The sequence below is a fragment of the Cyprinus carpio genome, chromosome B2, assembly GCF_018340385.1.
Source record: "Cyprinus carpio isolate SPL01 chromosome B2, ASM1834038v1, whole genome shotgun sequence".
In the NCBI taxonomy this organism is placed as follows: Eukaryota; Metazoa; Chordata; class Actinopteri; order Cypriniformes; family Cyprinidae; genus Cyprinus; species Cyprinus carpio.
Genome location: NC_056598.1, coordinates 16,003,256 through 16,025,396, shown reverse-complemented (window position 1 = coordinate 16,025,396; position 22,141 = coordinate 16,003,256). Strand labels below are relative to the sequence as shown.

Genomic DNA, 22,141 nt, shown 5'->3' with positions numbered 1-22,141 from the left:
TTTCTACAATTTTACATTAACCACTATATTGTGAACATGAATGAACAATGAACTCATTAACAATGAGTATATTTTTAGATTTCCATAAACCTAGATTAATAAATGATGTACTTGTTATTAAAAAAGTGTAACCAATTACACACATCACTGCTGTTCAGCTTGATCTTTCATTCTGTTCATCTCAAAATATGTTCCTTCTTCCGTAATCCACTACAGCTCTCCGTTCCCACTCAGCCCACCCCACCTCCAAAAAAGTCCCAAGCTGCCCCACCCCTCCTTACCCAGTCTTCCGACACCCCAATTACAGAAGGATTCTGGGAAAATCAGAGCAGCAGAACAAAGCTCTGCAAATCAGCTCCCCTATGAACACAATATGTGATTACGCTGACAGCAGAACCTGCCATGCAGGGTGCAAAGGACAAAGCTTCCTCTCACTGCACAAACCTGCCCAGAAGCACAACAGTTCTCAGAGTTGCCTGACAGGCTCGTGTGCTCCATGACTACGTTTAGACGTCCTCCTCCTCATGATGGGTTGGGTTCTAATTAAAGAAAAGCCTCCGTAACATTGTACACTTATAAACAATGCTTGTTTTCCCCCACCATGCCCAACACCTACTCCTCGCTCCAATCTGACAGGCTCAGCCCGCGCTGGAAGCTCACAACAAGGTGGGGAAAGCCAATTACTCGTCTCTCTTTTCCTGGCGTGTCACTTCTGCTAAATCACTGAGCTAAGGAAATGCTTTCTCTTTGCAGCCTGCCTAACAGAGCCAACCCCATCCATATTTCAGCCGGCAGCACTGCCATGCTTGACAAACACTTACTCAGTGGTCCTCACAAGAGCGTGGCGCTGCACTGGGTCCAAGACACAATGAAGAGCAGCAGCTGTGAGGGACCCTGATGGATGGGATAGTTTGTATAAGCAGGCCCAAAGAGCATTGTTCCTGTCGACTGCATCTCTAACACAGTCGATCACTCTGACACGAGGTTTTCCTAGAGTTTATTGTGATTCAGACACTGAGTTTCTAAAGAGGAGACAGGAGGAGAGCTGGAGATGTAGTCTGGACAAGATGTGTGGTGGTTTCAAGCTTTTTTGGCATAACTGCAGTGATATTTCTGACCTCATGACTCCAAAATTGGAGATGCGTGTAAGCATACAGATCAGCATAGGTGTTTGAAATGTTTAAATGCTTATTCTGCTAATTTTCTCAGTATTTATGTTCTGGGGAAAACCGATTTTAAAAATCCCCATTCACACACTACCATTAAAAAAAATTGCCATTGGTAAGTTTTTTTTTTTTTTTATGTAAATATAATAATATAATAAATATAGTAAAACATTATTGCATTTTAAAATAACTGTTTTCCAGTTGAATATATTTTAAAATCTAACTTATTTGATCACAAATCCATAACCCCAGTCTTCAGTGTCGCATGATCCTTTGGAAGTAATTAAAATATGCTGATTTGGTGCTCAAGAAACATTTCTTATTAACATCAATGTAGAAAACCGTTGTACTGCTTAATATTTTTTTATGGAAACCGCAATATATTTATTTTACACAATTCTTTGATGAAAGTTAAAAAGTACAGCATTTGTTTGAAATGGCTTTTCTCGTCTTTTTGAACAATGTAAATGTCTTTGTCACTTATGATCAATTTCTATTTATTTGCAGCCCTAGTACCAGTAAATGCTATTGTAAGTGTTTCATATAATGGGTTTATCATCTACACACAACTATGTGGTATCACTGGACTGTAACAAATTAAAATAAATTAATAAAACTTCAAGAGAAAAATACATCAGGAATAAAAGATGGACTTGAACTAGCTGTATATAATATTCAGTTTAAAAAGAGGCAAAGACGTGTTTCACACTTTATTCATAGAAAAGCACTGAAATTCAACACAAATCATATAAAATGGTAGTAGCATTACATAAATAGTAATAAATTTTTGTTTATAGACATTAGCTCAAGAGGTTGCACAAACAAAAAGTGTTGATGAACTATACTTTTGTGGCAACAAATACTGGATACCTTTTTATAATTCAGTAGCACAAAGAGGCGACAAACACTTTCCCTTAAATTAAAACGAAACAAAATCAAACAGTAGATGAACTAGTGAACAATCTCTACCAGCGATAATTTTTTTCCTTCTAAACTCTAGGGACAGATCAAAACACTGGTACAGTTAACACATACAGACACTTAAGAGTATGGAAGAGAGAAATCAAAAGCCAGAGGAGGTTATTCTCTTTTTGCAATGCCATTGGACCAACTATTCAGCTACAGAAAATGCTCATTTTTTAACTTTTTTTTTTCCTTTTTATTTATTTTTTTAGTTTTTTTGTTTTTTATAATCAAACAGGCAGCACTATTATCATTCTAAAGATGTGTTTATATATATGTATATAAAAAAAGAAAATTTCCTAATCTGTGACTTTCTCTCAGGTCCGTCTACTGAGCTCCTTGACAGAGCCGGTTGAGGAACAAAGGCTGCATAACGTGACTAACACCTTGCGGTTCGAGTATGCCACAGCTGAGGCAACTATTACGAACTCTGAAGAAAAGAAAAAAACCTCTGTGAACTAAACTAACCAATAGTGGAAACCAGCAAACCATTTAAATGAAAGTGACCAACCTTAACCAACAACATAGAGAAATCTCCTCAAGATTTAGCCATTAATGAAGCATCCATCAAAGTCTCGATTAGGCAATGGTAAGTCGCAACCTCAAAACAGACCGTACTGCCCTCAAAAAGCCCCAATACAAGATAACCACGACCCTAAAGTATGTGGACCGTGTCAAAGCGAAGGAGAATAGAATAGCAGATGCCCTTCATCCTTGTTCGGGCCAGTCGAAGGTGTAGGTCCGTTTTCTCTGTGCTGTACTCCACTGACACTGGCAACACAATGTCCTGAAACACATGCAGTGCTTTCAGAGAAGACTATAAGGCTTCAAAGTAAAGAGTTGTACATAGATCAAAGGCAAAGTCCATCCAAACTCGAAGCTCGTGCAGATTACTTTACCTACAAGATACAAACGGTTGAATTTTGGGAGAGCGCCCCCACCCCCGAGCCAACCAAGGAGAAAAGACGGAGGAAGATCGGGGTGAAGAGGGCAAATCGTGAAGTGGTTCTGCATAGTCTGTTCATAAACATTTGTCCTCTTCTTTCTTCTACTTTACATGCTTCCTCTTGCAAAAAAATGTATCACAAAAAAAAAATGAAATAAAAGAGGATACAAATAAAACAGTAAATCAGAAATGTACACAGGAGCACCTGAGAAATGTTTCTGAAGTCTTTCCTCTTACGGTCGTCACATTCCCAGCCCAACAAATTCAAGTATCCCAAAAGAAAAACATACAGTTATCATAAATAATTATAACTTTACAATTTTTTGAATTGACACTTTCCTATTTACAATATCTTAAATGCTTATGCTACTATTTTTTTTTTTTCTGTTTTGTTTCTTTAAGTGATTCCCTGAGAACGGAGTTGAGCATCTCTTTTCTCGTTTTCCTTCAGATGGAAGCCGCGGAGTGCATTCTAAGTGTTCGGATCCACTGGGGCACTTGTGGAGGGCGGAGGTCATGGAATGTGGAAGATATTACGGTACAGTTTAAAGCCAACTAATTCCTTGCTCTGCCAATATAGCCGTTTTTGTCCAATGCATCTATACAATTCACCTAATTTGTACACGGTAAGTTACTGCTGATCCGAATGCGTCGTGTATTTAATGAAGTGCTAGTACATATATATTATTACTGCTACTCAATCTCACACAAGTCTTTTTGTTTCTGTTTTCGTTTTTCCACTGAGAGGTAACAGAGAAACATATATGGCTGATGTTGATGGGTAAATATCTCTGTTTCGTTCAAGCTCAGCAACGGAAGGACCGAGCACTGAATTTTCCAACAGAGATTAAGATGAGCCGATAGAAACAAACACAGGAGAGAGGGGAGGGCTCATGTCTTGTGGCTCGCTCGAGTAGTGGTTGGGAGGTTCGGCAGAGTGTAAGTTTGAGGTGATGTGCCCATCTCTCTCTTAAAATCAGGCCTTTTCCAAAGAGAGAGCGAGTTAAAGCTGATCCGTAGAATACGATCGAGGTATGAAAATAACACTGTGTGCAAGTGTTTCAGGAATGACTGTTTTGATTCGAGTGTTCAAGCCCCTTCCAAACGCCTCCCCCACGCTCAAAATTTACCACAATAATCATTTGGTTTCTCTTTATGTGCCACTTTTACATTTTTATCACAATATCTTGATTAAACGAAATCAAGAACGAGCCAAAACAAAAACATAAATGGTCATAATTACAGTTGTTCTTCTCCCCTCCACAGGTTCGACCTGGTAGAATAACTTAGTGAACAGAAATTGTTCACAATAAAAAAAAACGAGACAAAAACAAACGAACGAAACTTAAAATTTCACCAAAGATGACCAAGAAAAAGGAAGAATAAAATAATGCCTTAAATAAATGAAGGATGAAAGAAGAATGAGTTCCCCGCAATCAACCGAAACGTTCCCGTACCAACATCATGAGTTTCTTCTTGCCCTTATAGATCTGTTTGAGGTTGTCTATAAACTGGGCGAACTGAATGTGGCCGTCTTGGGCCAGAAGGAAGGTCTCGCGTGCCTTACTAAGGAACTCGATGAATTCTCCGTAGTGGCGCGGGCTGATGTGCGTGAGGCGGGAGTGGGTGGTGTTGATGTAGGCGCTGATGGTGGCGTCCAGTAGCTGTCTCAACGGGGCTTTGTCAGTGCTCATAAGCTTGCCCGAGTTACGTCTGCCAGGGATGCCGGCCAGGCCGGGGGCCGTCATTGTGCAGCGCCGCAAAATGTCCGAGAGCACCGTGGCGCAGTGAACGCTCTTGACCACCAGAGGGATGATGGCAGCCAGCTCGTTCTTGCCCAGCGAGTGGCTGAGAGCACAAGCCCACAGGACGTCGTTGATGGCCGGATGCGTGTCTTGGTTGTAGGCCAGGTTCAAGTGGGTCATGGCAAGAGACGCCAGTTTGAAGGCTCGAAGGGGGTAGCCGCGGTGCTCCATGTAGCGGGCGATGGTGAAGAGCTGAGAGTAGGTCATGCCCGTGGAGGCGGCGTCGATGACTATCTGGTAAGCCGTCTCGAAGGCGATGTGGTCCTTCTCGCAGAGGGTGAGGGCGGACAGGGCGCAGTTCTGGGGGTCCTTCATGGCGCACTGCAGGGCCAGGGTGCGTGCGCAGCTGGCCAGCTCCTCCCGCTGTGGGTAGTCGAGGCTCAGGCGCAGGATGGTGTTGTGGGACATCACTGTGGCGGCCACTATGCTGGTCGCTTCGGTGGGGGTGAAGAGAGTGTACCAGCTCTGCAATATGCTAACCAAAGCTCTCAGCCCTGCGATGAGACAAAAGAATCAATCAGAACAAGTTTTGCTTGTGCTTCTACATGCATTTAGTAACCACATGATAATCTACCCAAGCCATTCAACTTATCTCCAATTTCAGGGAAACAATCGAGTGTTCGAAGGATTAAATACACATTGGGCATCACCTAAGTCTGTTGGAGCATGTGCAGAGGTCAACTGTAGTCTGATTAATGTGCATACATGCTGGACAAAGCTGAGCTACAGTCGCATTATTTAGGTCAGTTAGTTTGAGTTCAACAAAATCTATTTCAGTCAAACTGCAGGGTTTACATGACATTTTAAAAAGACAAAACTATTAAAGTGCATGTCAGTGTCTTTAAAGAAATGGGTTTTCATTTAAACCTGGCAGGAAAAAATAATCATAAAAAAAAAATCAGATTGATACAGACCGACTTCAGTAGCACATGTGACTAACCAACGAACCATCTCCCGCCGCCTCCAGTTGAGTGTGGAAAGAGTCATCCTCATCACCTGCAGAGAAATGTCATACTGCATTAGACACACAAAAGATTAGTGTACTGGAACTAATACACACAGTGTATATAAAAACACTGAAAACCTTCAAAATAAGGCCATTATATAAAATTAAACAATAAAAGGTACAAATTGAAATGACATTTCACAATATTACAAATAAATGATGAATATGAGAAACTTATGTCAAAAGCATATTTCTGAAAAATATTACCAAGCCCAAACTTTTTATTTCTCTTTTTTAATGTAAAAAATTTAAACACACATGCTCATTAAGTTAAACATCAGAGCGCCAGCAAGTTTTATATGCAGATAACCAGAGGACAATGGGGCAAAAAAATAAATACAAAAAAATCTCACTGAAAAATTTAGGGTGACCTTAACTTAAAAACAACATGTCTACTTGGTGTAGGATCACGCATGTGAACACACTCACTGATGAGCAAAATAAACCAGACACCACATAAGGATACATTTAGATTTACCTGAAGGCCGAGCTCCAGCGCTACATTGAGCAGTGTGATGTCAGGAGGGTTATCTGCTGGAGTAGCGATCTTAAAGGCATCCTGGGCCAGTTTGAAGATGAGGGAAGAGGAGTGGATGTGCTTCTGAATGGCCTCCAAAACAGTCCGCAATCTCAACATGTCACCTAAGACACAACACAGACTTCTCTTAGCTAAACACTGGCACAGCACATAAAAGTGTTTAAAGTGAACCTCACATGACTTGTCGCGCGCGCTCACCCTTAGCAGCAGTAAGCATGGTGGAGGCCAGTTCACACTGCTGAGACTCCAGGTGGCCCAGTGTGAACCAGCGTGGATATCTGCTGGGCACTATGGAGATGCCATGGTGAGGGTGTCCTACGTCACCCGAGGGAGCCGTGGACTCCAGCACTGGAAGCCTGCAGCAAACATGATTATTCTGGATTAGTCACACATATAAGACTCTAGTTATTCACATAGCCTGTAACAAAACTGATATATATATATATATGCTTAACACTTTTTTCCACTTATTTTCTGTTGCTATGCACTGTTTTCTATACTCGGTTTACCCAGACATGATTAGCAGAATACTGTGTGCTATTTTCTGCTAGCTCTGATGGCAAGTGATTAGAAATAGCGCTCTACGCTCTGCTTCTCTTGTCTGAGTGAACACATTAGACCACACCACCAGCTCAGACTCACAGAAGGTGCGCAGAGGGAGCAGTGCTATTGATTGTGTATTAGTGAGGACTGTGATGAGCTAGACTCGGATAATGATGCCTCAGTGCAGATATACAGTAATAAGGTCCCACAGAGGCTTTATATGCCTGGAGTCAGTATGGGTAACGCATCACGTGGAGATTCAGTCTAATGTGAGGAAATGTGCTAAAGGTGAAAACAACGCACACATTTCAAATGAACATGAAAAACATGACAGAGAAGAATATCCTACACTCTTTTGCAAGTTGCTGGATGATGGTGTGACTTATAAATGCAAGTTTTCTTTCCAGGTTTAATGTACACTACTGTTGAAAATAGTACAGTTTAGGTTAGTATGTTTTGTTTTTTTTAAGAAATAAACTTTAATTCAGAAATGATGCACTAAATTGCTCAAAACTGACACTATTCAACATTGATAGTAATAAGAGCAGAATACTGTATCAGTTTAGTACAATGATTTCTAAAGGATCATGTAATGGATGCTGAAAAATCAGCTTCAACATCGTAGAAATAAATTACATTTTACAATTTATTAAAATAAATAAAAAAGTCATTTGAAATTGTGATAATATTTAACAATAATAATGTTTAACTGAATGTTGTATCAAACATATACAGCCTTGGTGAGCATAAGAGACTTTAAAACCATAAAAAAATCTTTGAAAGAGGAAGTTTGTGTGGGGCATTACAAAGGCAAAAATAAAAATAAACTACAGACTTTATTTACATCAAAGCCATTTGCTACTTGCTAGTAAGTTGCAGGTGTTTTAGGGGAGGGACATTCTCATCCTAAAAAAAGTTAACTTTGCAAACAATTTGGATATTAGCATTTATAAACCCCATAGATAATACACATGGGCTTTGGTTGGAGAGAAATAGAGTCTCACCTCATTGCACGAAGGCCCAGTTTGTACGCCAGGTCTGTGTCGTGTGGCAGGAGGGCGGTGAAGAGGTATTTGGCAAACGTGTGCATGGGAACGCTCTCTCTGTGGATGACCTCCCCCAGACCACTGAAGGGACCACCTGGACATACAGAGAGAGAGAGAGAGCAGCATATCAGAACTGCGCTGTCCATCATATCAGATTGCAGGGTTGAGTCAGGCTTGATGGACAGGAGGCTGGTGAGTCAGTGAGGGCACACACAGCAAGTGAGAGAGAGAAATCTGAGTGGAGCATATCGCTGGGATGGCTGGGGAGGACGATGAGAAGGCAAACAGGCGGCAAGGCCTCATGGGCTTTGACAGAGTCTGTCCTCCCTAGTAGCAGCGCAGATGTCTGCTCTAAGGTTACACTGCGTGTCAGTGGGAGGCTCAGATGCAGGGTGGCCCGTTTTGGGGAAGGGAGCTGGGGACACTGCAGAGGCCAGCCTGCAGATCTTTTTACAGGCATAGCTCTCCCTCGCTCTCTCTCTCTCACACACACACACACACACACATATATATCCAGGCTAGAGATATAGGAGGAAAAGATAAAAGTAGACAGTGATCCACATGGGGGAAAAAGGTTGTGGGAAAAGCAAAAGAACAGTAAGGGGAGGAAACAGCTCCACACAGGGAGGATAAGGCCTACGGGTGATGACAAGAGCAAAAGGTTGAAAAGTAGACGTGATATTAAGAACAAAGAGTTTGTACCTTCTAAAAGGAGGATGGCTTGTTTGCGGAGTGTTTGCACTAATATGTCATCCAGCTCCATCTCTTGCAGCTTGGCCACGATCTGCTCCTCGTTCCGGCACACCTTGTCCTGGGCGTACAGGCCCTCGGGCATTAGCCGCTGCTGCCCCATACCCATCAGCGCCACCTCTAACGCCAGCGCCAGGTATGACTCCCCTCCATCTGGACATCCCCACACTGGCACATGCTGGTACACTGGAGGCTTGGGCTCACCCGAATCTATTTGGACACAAAGTGGTGTTTGTCAATATCAGTTTACAGCTTGCTGCACAATAAAGAAATTTTAGGAAATAAGGCAAGTACATATAATCTACCATTCAAATGTTAAAATGAAAGAAGTCTCTTACGCTCACTAAGGCTGTATTTATATGATCAAATGTACAGTAAATCCAATATTGAGAAATATTACATTTTGACTACATTTTTACTCTTACAACAAAAAAGTTTTTCATTTCATATTTTATTTATTTTAAAATATAATTTATTCCTGAGATGGCAAAGCTGAATTTTCTGTCTTCAGTGTCACATGATCCTTCAGAAATCATTCTAATATGCTGATTTGGTGGTCAAGTAACATTCCTTAACCTTGTTGAAAAATGAGCTGCTCAATATTTTTGATACTTTTTTTTTCGGGATTCTTTGATGAATAGTGGGTTTAAAAGAACAGCATTTATTTTAAATTTTTGTAACAATAAAAAAAAAAAAAGAATTGCTGTTACAACTTAATCGATTAAATGCATCCTTGCTAAATAAAAGTATTTCTTTCAAAAATAAATAAATAAAATCTCTTACTGACCCCAATCTTAGGTAACATATAAAAACACCACAGACTAAGTCATCTGTATCATGTCTAAGGATATCTGTACCAAAACTGAGGAAAAACACCATCTGTTTGGTAAGAATTTAGACCATCACCAGCTCACTTAAATCCCCCTGGCAAATTTATCCTGTTGGCCAATTCTGTTTGTACAGTGGGCAACAGACAGGGATCAATGGGTTCACCGCCATCTTGCTACGCTGGAAAACAACATCTCTACTGGTATCTCACAATCATCCCACACAAAACCATTTGACCAAGTTACGGTGCCCTATCCAGTGCTTTGGTTTACAGTAAACCACCTAAGTAGTAAAGCAGAGGAGTTAGAGGGAAGATGGTTTTGGCTTTTCACACTGCTGCCGCCGCCGCTACAGCTGCTGTTGCTGGTCCTGCTAAGCTAAGATCCTGACCTTCGGATGTCCTGATTGGATAAAACCAAGAGTCCGCCCCCATCCCAGCACATGCCAGATGTTTCCAACTGTGCAACGGAGTCAAACAAAGAGCTATGCTCTCTAGCACACATACAAACATACAGTGTAATGCACAAGAGGCGGGCACACAAGCCAACACGACCGCTACAGCGCCGTGGCCAAAAGGGGAGCGCCACGACGGGACAAGCGCACAGACATGCACAAACTCTTCCAAGTCACAGTACCATTTGCCAGTATTATTCAGGCACACAATGCCTCTCTGTGGGTTCCTCACTACAGGAATACAATGGCTGACACTTTCCATTGGCCTGAGCTGGGAGGGATGTATGGAATGCAAATGCTGATTGATTTTATACGTTTTACACCACTGAGTGGGCAGAATGACCTTTCTGATACAATAGCACCCCTTAACACTGCTCAGAAAAGGAGGGCGATTGTAAAGAGCTAGGAGATGGGGCTCCAGCAGACTGAATGAAGCTCTCAAAGACACAGGCCAGTTGCTGAGCTAGGAACCAAATAATCCCCAAGGTTGTCTCTCTCGAAGAGTCGTAAAAGGACAGAAGCCCAATGACAGCCTATAATTGTGTACCTCCGGTATCCATGGTATTGTCATCCTCCACTCGACACGTCTCCGTGAGGGTGGCGAAAAGGCAGCCAATGGGGTCGAGGGGGTGGCCCACCCAGCCCTCCAGATTGGTGGTGTTGGTCATTCCCCTCTGCAGCAGTTCTGAGAACACAACGGGAGATATTTGCTTGTATTAGGAACATATGCATCACCATGTCAATACTTAAATTACTTGTCCTGCAGTTTTCTTTTAACGCCTACATATACACATAGAAATGGTCAAAATCGAAAAGATAAGGCTTTTGATTAGAAATAATGAATTCGTCATGAGCATTTGGAGCAAGGACGTATGTTATGCAAAGCAGATCAATGTGTGTTACCTTTCTTCTGATGCTTGTATATGTCTAATTGCCGTTGCTGTTGGAGCCGGAGGGTGTTGATTATGGCAACAGCCAGTCGCAAGGCTTCTCTGGGGTAACCATGCGAACGCAGAGCATCCACCCTGGCGCATGCTGTAGGCACGTGATCTGGAACGAGTCACGTGAAACAGTATAAACATGGTGGGGCTCCTTTCAGATGGGACAGTTCAAATTTCAGAAAAATTGTAATGGAAGCTCATACAGAAGTGAAATCAGACAGATTATGACACACAGCAGGAAGTGTCTTACTGAGAGTGACATTTCCTCTCAGACTTAATGTCCTGTCACACCAAGAAGGAGAACTAAGTGATAACCATACTGGTGTCCACACCAACCCACAGTAACATTCTGTTCATTTTAAAGGGTTAATTCACCCTAAAATGAAAATTCTGTCATTAATTACTAAACCTCATGTCTTTCCAAACTTATAAGACCTTATAAGTATGGTATGGACTTCCCTCAAGAATTAGAGTGATTATAAAACTTTATAGTGGTGTGAACGTGTGTTTATTGTTCAGAGTCTGCTGTAGGAAAAACCTGCATTGACTGGCTGCTCTGAACAGAATCAACATGGACAAACATAGCTTGCCTGAGAAGTATGTAAATAAATACCTAGCCACAGTGGCAGGCCCTGGGGGTTGAAGAGCAGGCTCTCTCCCTCTCTCTGGTAAGCCGGGGACATGTAGAAGTCACTACTGATGATTCTCTGCAAGTGACTATCCTGCCAGTGCAGGTCACAGGCCTCCATTGCTCTCGTAAACACCGTTCTTCGAGGCCGGGCCAGTGAGTCTACGCAGAGTAAAACATAGTTATGTGAGCCACAGACATTGACATAAGTGGATAATTTCAGGTTTGGATCAACTGATCGGAGGCTTACCCTGAGCCAGGTTGCTCTGTGGCAGAGCGTTGGTGATGTTGGGCAGCTCGCTTCCATAATTGCCGTCCTCTAGAGGGCAGATGTCCATGTCTCCCCATTTCTTCAGCTGTCTCAGCCAGCCGCTCTTCTCTTCACTTTTACAGTGCGGGTTCAGCACGATACACACCCACAACGCACCTGCAAACCCACAGTGCAGAGTCGTCTTTATAGTTGAAGTGTGGCTTATAAATGATCGAGGGAGAAATTAAAAAGGTAAAATCAGCATAAAAGGATAAAGAAAGGAGATTTTAGGTTGCCACTTTTCCCATTTTTATACACGTTTTAACTGGTTTAGCTTTGAATGCAGCTTTTGATTTGCTCCTAAATGTGAAATGGAAAATCTGCACATTTAATAGATGAGGCTCTAGCGCATCAACGTCAAACACTGGCACAGGGGAGCATATGAAATTCAGCAGGTGTAGGGTTGTCTGGTGGGCTCGTGTAACTGGCGATGCCTTTTTGTATCTAGGTAACAGATGGCTGGCCTGCGTTTTTTTCCACTGCTGTCATGTACACGCAGCCCTGATTGGCCAAATTGCTGAACTCCGGCCAATCGGTGTGGCTGTCAACTAAAACACTGAACTGTCCTGCACATTTATTAGACGCTCCGGTCACAGTGATGTGCCTGCTCTTGCAAAATCAGAATGCATGGTCAACCTGGCAGGTGTGCTTTGTTTACAGCTACAACCATTTCGAAGGAAAAGGAAGCCAGAGACGCAGCTCTCAAATGAGCCTCTTCAGGATGTGCTCTCATCAACCTCTTTAAATGGCCCGATCAATAGGAAGCAGCTTTAAAGCTCATTGATCCTGGCCCTTTCATGCCATCCCTATAGAGGCGGGCGGCCGGTCGTCTGCATGTGCCACAGACTAAGTCAGTCGTGCGCTGATCCACTTGCCCTGACTGAACTGCTGCAGGTCAGACGGTGCAAATGCATGAATGTGCTTAAGGCTAAGCATACTGAACCAAGGAGCAAAACAGTAAGTACTAATGATTAAGGTTTACAGAAGAGGGATGATGATGCATACGAAATACGAGACTGGGCTAATTGTGCAACGCTGCTCAAAAAATGTGATTTGGCCTAGTAGGACACGTTCCTGGATCATCATGTGCTGTTGATAAAGGAAGCGCATTCTATTAAACAGCCATAGGCCAAACCTTCTATCTAACCCCTAAAATCTCTGACTGGTTGATAAGAATGTTGTTCCAGGACAAACAAGGATGAAGACTAAAAAACATGCCATACAGGTTAAGAAGTAAAGCTCACCCAGCTCGTCCCAGAGTTGTCGGCATTTGTCGGTCATGCCTGTGCCCTGTTGTCGCCATAGAGATAAACGTGGGTCAGCCATGAACTGCTCCGTGATGAGCGTGAGCATCCGCGCCCCGTTTGAGTCGCGCATCCTCAGCATTTCCCTCACCTGAACAAAAATCCTGGTTTAACCTCGGGCATAACGTGCAGGACTAACACACACACCTGTATCTAACAAAAGTCCGCATCATATTTTGAAGAACAAAGCAAGTAATTAGTACATAAAGCATCTTATACAGTGAAAACAGCACAAGTGTTTTAGCTGAAAGGACTGTGAGATCAGGATGTTTGTGCATGTGTTTGAGCACTATATTCAGCATCAATATCAAAGGCTGTAGTGCAGTCCTTCACATCTTCAGATAGCAGACAGGTAAAGCAATGCACTACGCTGGCTATTGAAAATAAGAGGCAGCTTGACATTTAATTAAAATACATTGATTTAAATGGGCCTCCTAGGATTTCATGGGCCCATAATTCACCATAATAGCACATTTCGCACTGAGCATTTCACACACACATACACACAGAAAGCGAGAGCGTCTCACCTTGGCAAACATGGAGTTGAGCTGCTTGCCTGAGCCATAGTATCCTCCCTGAGAGAGGAACTGCTTGACCTGTTCCCTCACTTGCTCCTCGTCCAGGTGCCAGCAGTTCTCATCATCAATACTGGCCCCTGCTGTAGGATCCGGGGCCCCTGGGAGAGAAATACACCCGGTTAACTTTGGATACTTTCAGCAATAACATATTTATTGGTAGAAAAACAGAGTAAAAGCTTGGGTTAAAAGCTTATGCAATTCAACAATAGACAGAAAAAAATCTGCTTGTACACATTAACGCTTTAGAAAACAGCAGTTCCTGAGCCTGCTTAATCTAAACCACAGCCGAAATCAATATCACCACTTCCTTTTGGCAGAATACCCTTTTTTCTTTTACCATTACAAACGGATAATAGCACTAAGGTGAGTCAAATCATAGCTATCAAAGTTTGATTCTTAAAAGATTGCTTCCCATTACCACTGTGATTTGCAAAAGAAAAAAAAGGGTAGAAAAGTCAAATGCATTAGAGACAATCACTTTATCTGGGGAAGGTCTTACTGTATTTCCAATATGTCTATGCACTTTAGGTTTATAACCCCCCCACCCCCACCCCAGAACAAAACACATCAGCACATTCAGCCCTATTGAATTCCACTTAAAGACACCATGAAGCTGCTTCATATACAGACTGCACAGAGAGTTGATCTGCCTATTGGCCCCCTTTGGGTCCCCCTGTGGGTATTAAACATATATAAACGCTATATATGGAAGCGGAACAGTTGATTTTGCATTGCTTGCACGTTTCCCTGTCCTTGGCATGTGTTATATGATAAGAAGATCCATCTTGAGTTAGAGATTAGCTCTTAAAAGGCTTGGGTGGACTTAGGGGAGCAATAATAACTTTCATACAGTAGATTATCATCAGTGTGTGACATAAGCATTGGTGTTATATACTGCGCACAAATCTAGAATGTACAGGGTATCTATGGAGCCAACTGTGCTGGATGTAAACTGCTTTGAAATAAGAGCGCTTGTTGTAATGCTTTAGATTGCGGTAGACTGTAACCCTGTTCAGCTAATAGTAAATTATTAGTGTACTTAAAGGCTTTATAATGGCTGCTGGTGAGGTGCAAACTGCTATAAACAGAAGGTGTGGTGTGTCCTTGTATAAGCAGGCCTTCAGCGTAGGTGTCCTTTTGCACTTTTGATCCAACATCTTGGCAGGTTAACACATTCTGCACATTCCGGATTCAAAGTGTAGGCACTGATTAAACATTGATAAGGGGCTTCTGCCTGACCCTTTGATTCCTATTTAAAACAAGGTCAGAGGGCAAGAGGATGGACTTCCTGGTTTCAGAGGCTCCTTGGATAAACGAACAGGAAGAGTTGGCACTTATATTTGCACAATGTGTTGACTAAAGCTCTCAAATGAGGGGGAAACTCTATGGAACATTTGCCTGTGGAAAAGGAATAGTTGTCATGTGACTCTTCGTTTATGCTGCTCACCATGTACTTGGTTGATCTCAGAGTTGGAGGATAGGATTTCATCTGCCAGTTTTTGGGCGGTGGGCAGCACTTCCGTGTGGTGGGCTGTGATAAGGTACTGCACCAGCTTTTGCAGCTGGTCTCTGTTCATCTGGAAGAGTGTCTCTGAGATGGGCAGCCGCAGTTTGACTTGCTCTGGTTTGCGGATGCGGTATAAGGACAGCGCCACCACGTGTGCGCAATAGAAGATGTCTCGATTGCCACAGCCGCATGTTACTGACGTGATCTTACAGCGGTCGAAGCTGATGGCCACCTTATGTGTCGTCTCCGGCTCAGATTGCGTTGCCGGCTCTGTGACTGTGCCACTGAGGTGAAAACCTGCATAGGAAGAAGCAGAGAGAAAAAGCTGAAGTTAATAATGACATTTGAAGTAATTTGAGTAGCATATGTCTCTCATGAATGTAAATGGATCTGGAGGTTGTAAGTCAAGATTGGTAACAAGGAATGGCTAAAGGCAAATTAGGTTGCTACCAAATCCACATCTGATTGTTTGACTGTACAAGAGACTACTTTGGTAGCTAGTGGTTACCAAACCGCAAGATATGTGAGATGCTATCCAACTGCAGAGTGCTATCTCCAAATCCTAGTAGATCATGCTACAGTAGAGCCCTATAGGAAATTGGCCCTTAAAATGTCATTAAAAATCCATAACTTTACCTTAAAATTCCTAAAATATATGAAGATACCAGTCTAAAGCCTTTTTTGGAGATGATTAGATTAGACGATTATTTGGTCTGCAATGTTCTAGAGAACCAAATAACTAAAAGCATGAAGGAAGAAAGACTGTACGCATGTCTTTGTGGCCAATAGGAGGGCTCATTCTTCACGTTGACTCTTAAATTATTAATAATGGAAGCCAAAGGAAAGGGGTGGGGGGACTAGAATTACTGTATCACTCTAAAACATTGCAATAGAGCCGTTCATCACAATGCCCAGGAAACTACATGGGTTCAGAGATGATTTGAATCTCAAATCTCTATGCACACTTACAAGTGACAGAATCAGGATCCCATGTATCCTTGCGGAGTCAACAGCTGAAATGATTCAAGGAACAGGCGGTCGACAGGAACAGGCAGGGCAAGTCTCATTCGTTACCACCCCATATGCCCAGAAATGTGTCCAGCTGACGAATAAAGCCTCCGTGACCAGAACACACTGCACCAGAGCTAGAAGGTGTCTTTACATGCGCCCACATATATACACACACATGTGCAGGGAACAGACAACCTCACACATCACAATTAATTCTAGGGTTCGGCTGGTGCGACAGGGGTGCCTAATAAGCATGAGCAAAGCCGGCTGTTCCCTTGCCAAATCCCACAAAAGGCTTTTCCAGACGAGTTCTTCTGAGAAGTCGACCCCCTCCTCAGCCCCGAGAAATCCGACGTCCAATTTACTGCCAAACCCTTTCAGGCACAGCCAACACAACAGAGCCATCTGATTAAGGGGAGTTTATGGTGATGTCTGTTTTCATTTTGATAAAAGACAGAAAAGGAGAGGGAGTGCCCCTATGTGTTGCAAATTACTTTTGGCACAATGCGGAGTTCGAAGTGAATTTGGTTAGAGAGACAAATGTCCACAGGAGTGTGTAAGAAGGGAGTGCATTTATAAGGTTCATTTTTCTTTCAAGGACTATGGCAAGAATGATCAAACCGTGCGTTTTTGTTGTGCCGCAACTGACATTTCTTTAGCTAGCACAGCTCTGAGGCATCGATTGCAAGCGTGCTTTAAGACTGATCCTGTTTGCAAAACATGACGTATGGAAGGGTTTTAAGGTAAACGTGTGTTAGGCCTAATGCACGTTTGCAAGGCAAACAATGGGTCGTCTTACCTACCACAACGTATGCAAAGACTGAATTGTTTTACATTTCAAAAATGCCCCAGGCAATGAGGGCACCTTCATGTGAACCTTTGCATTATCAGATCATCCATTATCTTGGACTGCAAAAACTACAGTTGAGACTAAACAGGGCTGAATTTGAACTGCTATCACCATCAGTTTGCTTGATCTTTCCAACGGCCGAGTCGCATTAGTCACATGAAGGACACATCCCACCCAGTATCAAATGGAGCCGAGCGAGCCTCCCTACAATGATAATGTTTAACGGTAATGGTGGCTGAAATAAGTACATTTCCCAGCTGCTTTTAAGAGGAGTCATTGTGCTGTCCGAGTCCACTCCTATGTGTCATCCTTTATCAAATACAGAATCGGCTTTTACAGAGGGATGACTTGGGGCTTTTATGTTCATAATAAGGAGTAAGAGACAGAAAAACAGGGAAATATAAAACAGAGCGAATAAGAGTCTCATTCATGTCCACAGTACATACAGTCACACACTGAAATGTAATGCCCACATTTTGGGTTTTGTTTAAATATTGTAATAGTACCAATAATAATTATTAGGCAATTCCCTTAGTAAGCACAGCTATTACAAAATGTGCTGATCAGTGACAGTGGATTTCTGAATGACGTGTGTTAGGATCAGCCATGATGGGCATCTATGACGTGGTCCATCAGTGAGGTTATGGAAGAGCAGATGAGCCCATAGGCTCATGTGACAGGGGTTGCATTGGAGAGAGCATGCATCTGCTACTGATGGACATGAAGAGCCTCATATCCCAAAACCCCTCCCAACAAGGCCCGCTAGCTCCCTCCCCACCCTCTCCACCAGGCCTTTTGTTGCTCAGATGCAGCACTGAATGCTGCTCCACCATGCTCTCCACAACTGCTCTTTTCAGGCTAACCTCCATCATGGTGTGAACATAGATCGGACCCTCCCCCCACTTTTAGAAGCTTTTCAATCATTTTCTACCTGGGTGAGAGGAAGGGGGATGGACAGAGAACGAAAGATGAACTGTGCTGGGAAATGGAGTGAGGATGGATGTCATAAGCAGATGTAGTGCTGTTGTCAGTCAAAATGAGCCATGCAACGTCATCTAGAAAAAATAATGACACTGCTGTAGTTAATATCAAGTCATTCTAACCACACAAAGAAACCCTTGAGCGTGTCTACTGTGTCCGCACCAGGCACAACAGATGATTTCATCATTTTTCAGAGGCCTGCTAAATTGTACAGAAGGTTTAAGGTCCATTAACACCAAGAACAAAAACTTTAACCATAACTATATTAGCGTTAGGGTTGTGACGGTAAGGAAATTTCCCCATTGGTTAATCGACGTGAAACAACACTGATAATACTGGTATCACAGTGGGGTGGGGGGTTCCCGTTTTTTCTCGCTTTTCTTCACTTTTAAATAGCTTGTAAAAGCCGGTGCACATTTCAGTTTCACTTTAAAATTAGTGGCAATTCGGCATCAATTCAAGCAACAACAAAATACAACGTCAGACTCTCTTAGCCTATAGCCTATATATATGAACTTTTATTAACAAAACAAATAATAAATACACCATGCTATAGGCTATGCCTACTATAAACAACAATAATTACAAATAACTTGAACAAAGATTAAATAGGTAACTGAAAATCAGCAAACACGTTTCTTATTTATTTGGTTCAACGGTGTTTGCGGATTCTATAGAAGGTTTATTAGCAAAGTGAATAAGAAAGCTTGGAGGCATGGCATACACCTTGATGTCAAATAAAATAAATAAATTACACATATACACATACAAATAAAATAAAAATCCACAAACATTGTGGAGCCAATTAAATAAGAAATAAATGTTAAAAAAAAACTTCCAAAATCACCTTAGATAAATGGCAGAAGTCAACAGGTTTTTTAAAATCCAAAATATCTCTAACTGAACTAAATCATTTTTATTACTAAAAAAAAAAAATATCAAAATGACGGTGACGGACAGTGTCACAGTTATGCCGAAACACCGGTATCACTGCCAACTATCGCAGCAAGCCTAATTAGCGCCCATACCAACGCACAATAAAACAATCTGTTTATTTAGTGTGTGCTACAGTTATGTTGTCTGTTGGTTTAAATGCTCATTTGTTAAGGTCAGGTGGATTCTGATTGGCTGTCAATGATCTTCTGTGATGTTATTGTTATAGTTAAGGTGAAGATATTGGTATTCTCATAGAATTGAAATGATTATTATAAGATGGAAGAGTTTTTTTTTATGCCATATCTCCACCAAAGTTTACTTTAAATAGCAATAACAGAATAGCATAAAAAAACAATGACAAACAATAGCCAAACTCTTTTAAACTGCCAGCAAAGGAAACTAGGTGAGTGACAAAGTAGAAGAAACTAGAACATCTAACCAAACTCTAACGGCAGAAAAAGTGCTAAAAACAGATGTGCTTCCTTAGCTCACACATGAGATGCAAACAAAAACCTTAACTTCAAATGGATGTTCTTATACATTTAGACAATAAAACAGAGTTTGGGTGAAGTATGCGACTACCGCATCTCTGGGAAAGGATTGTGGGCTTCCGTGTCACCGTCCATATGACAGAAGACTATTTTCTCTCAGGAAACTACCCCAACTGGGCCGGCTCTAATCGTGGCGCCAAGCTTCGTGGCATCATCACGACACAACAGAGTCAGCCGGCCACATTACAATTCTCTGTGTATGTGTAACAGTCATAATTAATCCGCTGGCGATGCCTGCTAATGCACGCTCATCCAGCCTGGGCTTTCGGAGTCATTTTAACCACTGAGCTCCAATGGCCATCTGTTGGGGAGGGAGGCGTACAGGGGGAGCTCACACTGCTGCAATGGCCACTGATCAGGGAACAGGCAAGGAGTCCCCTTCTTTCATTCATTTACTCGTAGCCTCACTCTATCCACGCCATCTGCCACCCCCTCGGACACGCCCACTCGAGAGCTTTTCGGCCAATCACAGCCGAGTCCTCACACACTCTTAAACCATTAACCTCTAATCAGCCGTGGAGGCCAAACAGGGTCCTGTATGGCAGGCACCGGGCCAACGCCGCATGCACTAGAGCCTCCCCCCTCTCCATCTTCCATCTGTCCCAGCAGCAATATGGTTAACACCGCATCAGCATCCTAGCTCCCCCCACCCATATATCTGCACACAACAGACATACATATGCACAGGCACATACATTCAGAGCGTGCACAGGGGCTTCTATCTGCCCTGATAAAGGCTTGATTGATTCATTTGTGATGTCCCTCAAACAGCAGCCCCCCGAGTCATTTGTCACGATCACACATAATTGATTTCTGATCCACTGAATTGTGAAGCTCGAGAAAGAGGTGCGCGGGGCTCAATCAGCATCCCTTTCAGCAGGCTAGCGCTGAGGAGCAGGTATGACGTCCATGGAAATAGCAGATAAGACCCAGAGAGAAGTATGTGGTCTCCATTAGACCGAGCTGTGTGCATTGTGAGTGAATTGAAGGGGGGGAAATTAAAGCTGGGCTAATCATACAGCACCGGGTAGTTCAAAACCAACAATTTAGCATCTGATGCAAACTAGGCCCGGCTGAAGAGCCTTTATTCTCGGATAATTCACCCGGCGAAGCCTGAAAACAAGCCGCAGAGGCGGATGAATTTTAAGGCGAATGGGGCAAAAAGGAGGACATGAATCGCACTTTTGGACAGGCCGTAAGCACAACCAGATGTCCTGCTTGAGATAAAAGCAGATGCACTTGAAGTGAAACCGTGCGGTGTGGAAAGAGAGGCGGGGGATATCCTTTCATTGTTATTTCTGTTCAAGGTTTTCTTCTATTGCATCTAAAAATGCAAGCTGAATATGCATACGTTTTCATTCGCCTGCTCAATAAGGGAAAGCATGCTTCTCCAAAACAGTGTGCGGTACGCCAAGCGCACAACATTGTAATTCTTGAGCTGTTCTTCTCTTTGTGCAGATGCTATAAAAGAAAGCAAATATGCCTCACAAATGTGACATACAAAAGTACGACGCTCAAAGACAACGTTGAGTTTTCTTTTGCTAGATGGATTGAAAAGATGATCAAACAATGCCTGTCTCATGCAAAACAAGCCATTTTATTAAACTACAGTCAGTATCAAGTGTCATCCAGACACTGTGCATGAATAGAAAGCAGAGTTCTGGTATTGTTTCGTGGGCAGTCTGCATGTATAAGACAATCTGACAGCTAGGAAAGGTCACCGGCCTGCACATTCCCTGATCACTGATGGATTGTTTGTGAACAGCCAACCAACATCAGTTCTTGTGCATCAGCATGTGCCCTCCAAGACTTTCTGCGGCACTTTGGCCTTTTACCGCTCATTTCCCTAAATGTAGACTTGGTTGTGTTTAATATGCGAACATGTACAAACCATCTGCTGGCCTGCAATTGACAAGCTGCAGTCTGCAGGACACAATGGCTCTTTTGAGCTCTCTCTCACACTAGAAGCATAGCCTGCACTGATAGATAATGCTTTAAGAAGCTTATATTTCATGACTCATCCCCAAAAAAAAAAAAAAATCCCCAATCAATACTAAAAAGGAAAGAAAAAAGATTGACCAAGGAAACGGCTTTGTGTGTAACTCGTGCAGGCCTCAGCATCAAGACTCTTTTCTGCTCTCCCACGGCATTCCATCTTAAACCGTTTCCTACGAGGAGGTATGACTTCAGTTTGCCCTGCAGCTGTAAAACCAGTATCAGATAAAAGACGCAAAAAAAAACTTCTACGGACCAATAAGCTCACATCTGTTGTGTGCTTTGTGTTTTCATCTACAAGGTAAGAAAATGTCAATATGTACACTGGGCTTGTCCCAGCAGCAATACCTGCATTTCCTTCCTGTCCTGCTGCCTTCTTAACTGAACTATTCTTCCCCTTTCTCTCTTATATAAAGCAGGGATGCACTGATATTTCAGACAAAAATGTGAAAAATCTTTAACACATAATAGCTGAACAAAAAAAAATTGCAAAACCATTTAATAT

At 42.5% G+C, this 22,141-nt stretch overlaps 1 protein-coding gene across 1 annotated transcript in view; it reads right to left on the bottom strand.

Moving 5' to 3' along the window:
• Window positions 1-1,863: 1,863 nt before the first annotated feature.
• The window catches only part of LOC109055792 (zinc finger SWIM domain-containing protein 5-like), a 41,088-nt gene continuing 20,810 nt past the window's right edge, over window positions 1,864-22,141 (bottom strand). The window contains exons 2-14 of the mRNA XM_042718329.1: window positions 15,253-15,609; window positions 13,755-13,903; window positions 13,168-13,318; window positions 11,864-12,040; window positions 11,599-11,775; window positions 10,948-11,094; window positions 10,592-10,729; window positions 8,716-8,973; window positions 7,972-8,107; window positions 6,623-6,780; window positions 6,365-6,528; window positions 5,795-5,876; window positions 1,864-5,374 (exon numbers count right to left, since the gene is read on the bottom strand). Of these exons, the coding sequence (XP_042574263.1) occupies window positions 4,512-5,374; window positions 5,795-5,876; window positions 6,365-6,528; window positions 6,623-6,780; window positions 7,972-8,107; window positions 8,716-8,973; window positions 10,592-10,729; window positions 10,948-11,094; window positions 11,599-11,775; window positions 11,864-12,040; window positions 13,168-13,318; window positions 13,755-13,903; window positions 15,253-15,609 (2,957 nt within the window). The 3' untranslated portion in view covers window positions 1,864-4,511. The remainder of the gene's footprint in view (window positions 5,375-5,794; window positions 5,877-6,364; window positions 6,529-6,622; window positions 6,781-7,971; window positions 8,108-8,715; window positions 8,974-10,591; window positions 10,730-10,947; window positions 11,095-11,598; window positions 11,776-11,863; window positions 12,041-13,167; window positions 13,319-13,754; window positions 13,904-15,252; window positions 15,610-22,141) is intronic.